The 3,852-nt window shown below is 52.4% G+C and overlaps 1 protein-coding gene across 1 annotated transcript in view; it reads right to left on the reverse strand.

Moving 5' to 3' along the window:
* ZNF282 (zinc finger protein 282) overlaps positions 1-3,852 on the reverse strand; it is a 20,850-nt gene that overhangs the window by 3,991 nt on the left and 13,007 nt on the right. The window contains exons 6-8 of the mRNA XM_011365533.2: positions 3,727-3,840; positions 2,557-2,670; positions 340-529 (exon numbers count right to left, since the gene is read on the reverse strand). Coding sequence (XP_011363835.1) covers positions 340-529; positions 2,557-2,670; positions 3,727-3,840 — 418 coding nt within the window. The remainder of the gene's footprint in view (positions 1-339; positions 530-2,556; positions 2,671-3,726; positions 3,841-3,852) is intronic.

Here is a 3,852-nt window from a genome sequence, read left to right on the forward strand (position 1 = left end):
TCCTCTGTGGCTTGGCGTGAGTCACAGGTGATCTGGGCCTCAGGTTCTCTACAAAATGAGGCTGAATGAGGCAAGCGGTCACGGTCACGTCCCCCATGGCTCTAGGGCTCCTTGACCCTCTGACCTGCCCAAAGCCACCTAGAGAGCACCAGAAGCGAGTCAAGTAAGCAGCAGCGTTTAGGACAGAACATGCCTCCAGGATGCAAGGGGGCTACTTGGCAAAGAGAAGGCACTAAGTAGATATTTGTCACATAACAGAAACCAAAGGAGGCTGGAACCACTGTTTTAACCTAAGGCAGTGCATAATGTAAGAATTTCAGGAGGGTGCTCTCGAATCACATTCTCTGGGGGCCGGCATCTGAAGCGGGGCGGAACCCGGCTCTGGCTCCTGCTCCTGACCAGCACTCACTCTGGAAGGGGAAGCGCCTGGTATAATGGGACTCCAGAGTCCTCCTCCTACTTCTGACTCCCTGGAGCCTCACGCAGTCTACCTCTGGGTGAACCAGACTGTGTTCCTGTCTTACACGAGCTGTCAGAGAACAGGGACGAATGCACACTCATTAATCTATGAGGTCGGGCATTCCTTTTACTAAAGTCTGGTGTCCAGTTAGGCTGAAGTCTGAAGGAGGATGGCAGGGACGGACTGGTATCAAGTATTTCTGAGTTTTACTCTATCCTCACCACCCTCTCCCCTTCCAACCCCTACCCCTATCGGATGGCTGTGCCACGGGATACCAAAAGTCCATCCGGTTGTCCTTGGCAACCTCAACACTGGATGTGTTTTGGTGTTCAAAAAAAATCACGGGTGAGGTGCTAATTTCACATTCCAAAATTAACACTGGAAGGCAGGCTCATTTTGGAAGAAAAACAAGGGGCTCTGGTAAGAGGCTTTGGGACCGGGCAGGCAGGAGAAGCATCTCCAGATATCCCCGTCTCCCAAACTCTGGGCGTGTCCTGCTAAATGCTAAGGTTCCAAGGCCTCCCAGAGATAAAACAACATGAGGCAAATTGTTCTATGGCTTAGCACGTCCAACTGAAGAAGTAAAATGGTCCAGTAATTTGCAGAGTCTTGCAATTTCCGCACAGGCTTCCCTAGATCTGTCCCCACAACTGCACAGGAGGAAAAGGCTCCTCCAGGCCCACGTGGTCCTAGCTGACTCGCGAAAATCAAAAAATAGTCTTGAGGGACAAAGGTTTGAGTAGAATCTCCTGGCACGATGTGTGATAAACTGGTATCTATGCCTTCAAGGCCAAAGCTAGAAATGGTGGCCTGGGAGCTGTAGAGCTGTTGTCACTTCTCCCTGGCCTCAGAGTCTCTGGCTTTCCCTGTCTCATCTCACCCCACCAACAGGTTAGAAAGAAGACTACTTTGAATTCTGTGTTAAACAAGGACACATACTGTTCCTCTCTTGTCCCCTGCTCAGTCCCCCAGCCCCTCCCCGCTCTCCAGACTGAACTAAGTTTGTCTCACTGACAATGGGGATCCGCTTACCTGGGTTTGAAATAGCCTTTCGGACCAGAAATGACCTGTGTCCTCAGCTCTTACGTGGATTTTAAGCTCTTAGAGGGCGTCAGGAGTATGGACAAGGAACATATGTTTAGCTGTCCCTTCAACACTCCAACCGACCAGAAGACACTAACTCAGCTGTTCTCAGGGCAATGGCACTGGGTCTGGCAAGGAACGCTGGCCATGCGCTAAGAGTGTTAGATAATCCACAAGCACAGCCCTACAGCCCCGGGCCAATGAGCGGAGTTTCACCCGAGACCCAAGTCGGGTGAGATGTTTGGTTGGAAACTTGTTGGGGGAAAAATAGCCCCTCTCCCTACTTGAGCTTGAGGATCTTCACCAGTGACACTGGGGTGTCAGCTCAGAACTGGCTTGAGTACTGTGGCCAGTGTTTCCCAGCATGTGAGCCACCTGCTGCCAACAATACCTGCTCAGGCCCCACCGGCTCAGCTCACTCCCAGCCCACTCACCTTCCCCTGCTACTGTGGGCTGAACTGTATCTCCCAAAAAGATATGTTGAAATCTGAACCCCCCAGGACCTCAAAATGTGATCTTATTTGGACATAGGGTCCTTGCAGATGTAATTAGTGAAGATGAGGTCATACTGGGATTGGGGGTGGGGCCTGACCCTATATGACTGTCCTTATAAGAAGATGGCCTGGTGAAGACACAGACACAAAGGGAGAACACCATGTGAAGACAGAGAACTGGGGTGACACAGCTACAAGCCCCGGAACGCCGAAGACTGCCAGCAAACGCCGGAGCTAGGAAGAGGTGGGGAAGGGTTCCCTACGGCTCTCAGAGAGGGCACTCCTGGTCCCCAAAACTGTGAGACAACACCTTTCTGTTGTCTAAAGCCACCCAGTTCATGAGACTTTGTTAAGACAGCCCTAGGAAATGACCACACCTCCAAAAGGGAAGGGGACAGTGCTCTGGTAGAGACCACTGAAAGGCCACCGTGACCGAGCATCGCCCTATCGGGGGTGGCCTGGGGCGAGCAGCCCTCCCTCTGGACGACGCTCCCAGGGGACCCGGGGCGCAGTACTCACCAGGGCCAGAGTCTAAGCTGGGCTCTCCTTCTATGGGGTCACGCGGGCCCCATGCGTACGGCTGCTCCTCCTGCTTGATCCATGACAAAATGTCATGTGCTGAGATCAGGGACTCTGTTCGAGGAGAGAAGGCAGACTTAGTGTCGGTTCATTTCTGCCGAGCCGCCCACCCAGGCTTTGAAAACCAGCACATGCGAAGGCTGTGGCTCCGGCTCACAGGGCACGTGGCAGTTTTGGTACCTGTTTCATTTACTGGCTGTCCTCCCCGAGCTCATGCCCTCCTAAATGGGACCCCAGGTGGCCAGGGATGAGGAGGTTTGTCTCGGGTCTATGCGGCGGCAGAGCCAGGATCAGAACCCAGGTCTTCTGACTCTGTCCACTGAGCCCCAGAGCAGCCTATGGGTCCCGGACAGGCCAGAGAGCAGCCTGGTCTCTGACACCCACGGGACCAAGGGAGGAGAGGCAGGACTTAAAAATCAGCGATGGGAGAAGTGGTGACCAAAGGTCATTGTAAGAACTGCAGTGGAGACTGGCTCCTTATGAGGGAGGGGTCAGCGGCCCTTCCGCCCTGGAACCGTCTCCACCTCCCCAGCGTAAGGCTGTAGAGTTGAAAAACTACAAGCTATGCTAGATTTTACGTCCTGGTACGGGAGGTGGCCACCGAACAAGATGCCGCTGGATTTCTCCAGGTCTGCAAGCATATGTGAACACACACACGCGCGCGCGTGCACGCACGCACGTGCCCACACACAGGCCCTGGGCTTCCCTACGGTTCTTTTATGCTTTCCTTTAGGTCTGGCCCCTGCTCAGAAGTTTGCTGGGAGACATCTAACTAGTATTCACTCAAAAATTCCAAAAACTGTAAATTACTTTCTTTTTGTCACAGAAGCCTTTTTGGTCATATGTATTGTTCAAAAGTCAGTGAAGTCGTTTCAGTATTATTTACAGTGACACAGTAAACTATCGATTTAATGATTCCGTTAGAAAAATCCTCTTCACTTTACTAATAGTTGTGAAGTCTGTGCAAAGTCACTTTTTTGTTTTTTTTTCCCTGAGCCTTCATTGGTCTTTGACCAAAAGTGACTCAATCGCTGGTGGATTTGCCAAAAGTTAGAAAAGTCAGCTGAGAGGCGACTGTCTCCCCGATCTTCATTCTGGCACCCTGCTCACCTGAATTGGGGTCGGTTGGTATGTCTCTCTCCGCCAAGTCCTGCTGATCCCACACACACGGGGGCTCCTCCTGTTTGATCCGGGACAAGAGGTCCTGGGCAGAGGCTGGCGAGTCTGCACATGGGG

The sequence above is a fragment of the Pteropus vampyrus genome, unplaced genomic scaffold (genome assembly GCF_000151845.1).
Source record: "Pteropus vampyrus isolate Shadow unplaced genomic scaffold, Pvam_2.0 Scaffold112, whole genome shotgun sequence".
Taxonomy (NCBI): Eukaryota; Metazoa; Chordata; class Mammalia; order Chiroptera; family Pteropodidae; genus Pteropus; species Pteropus vampyrus.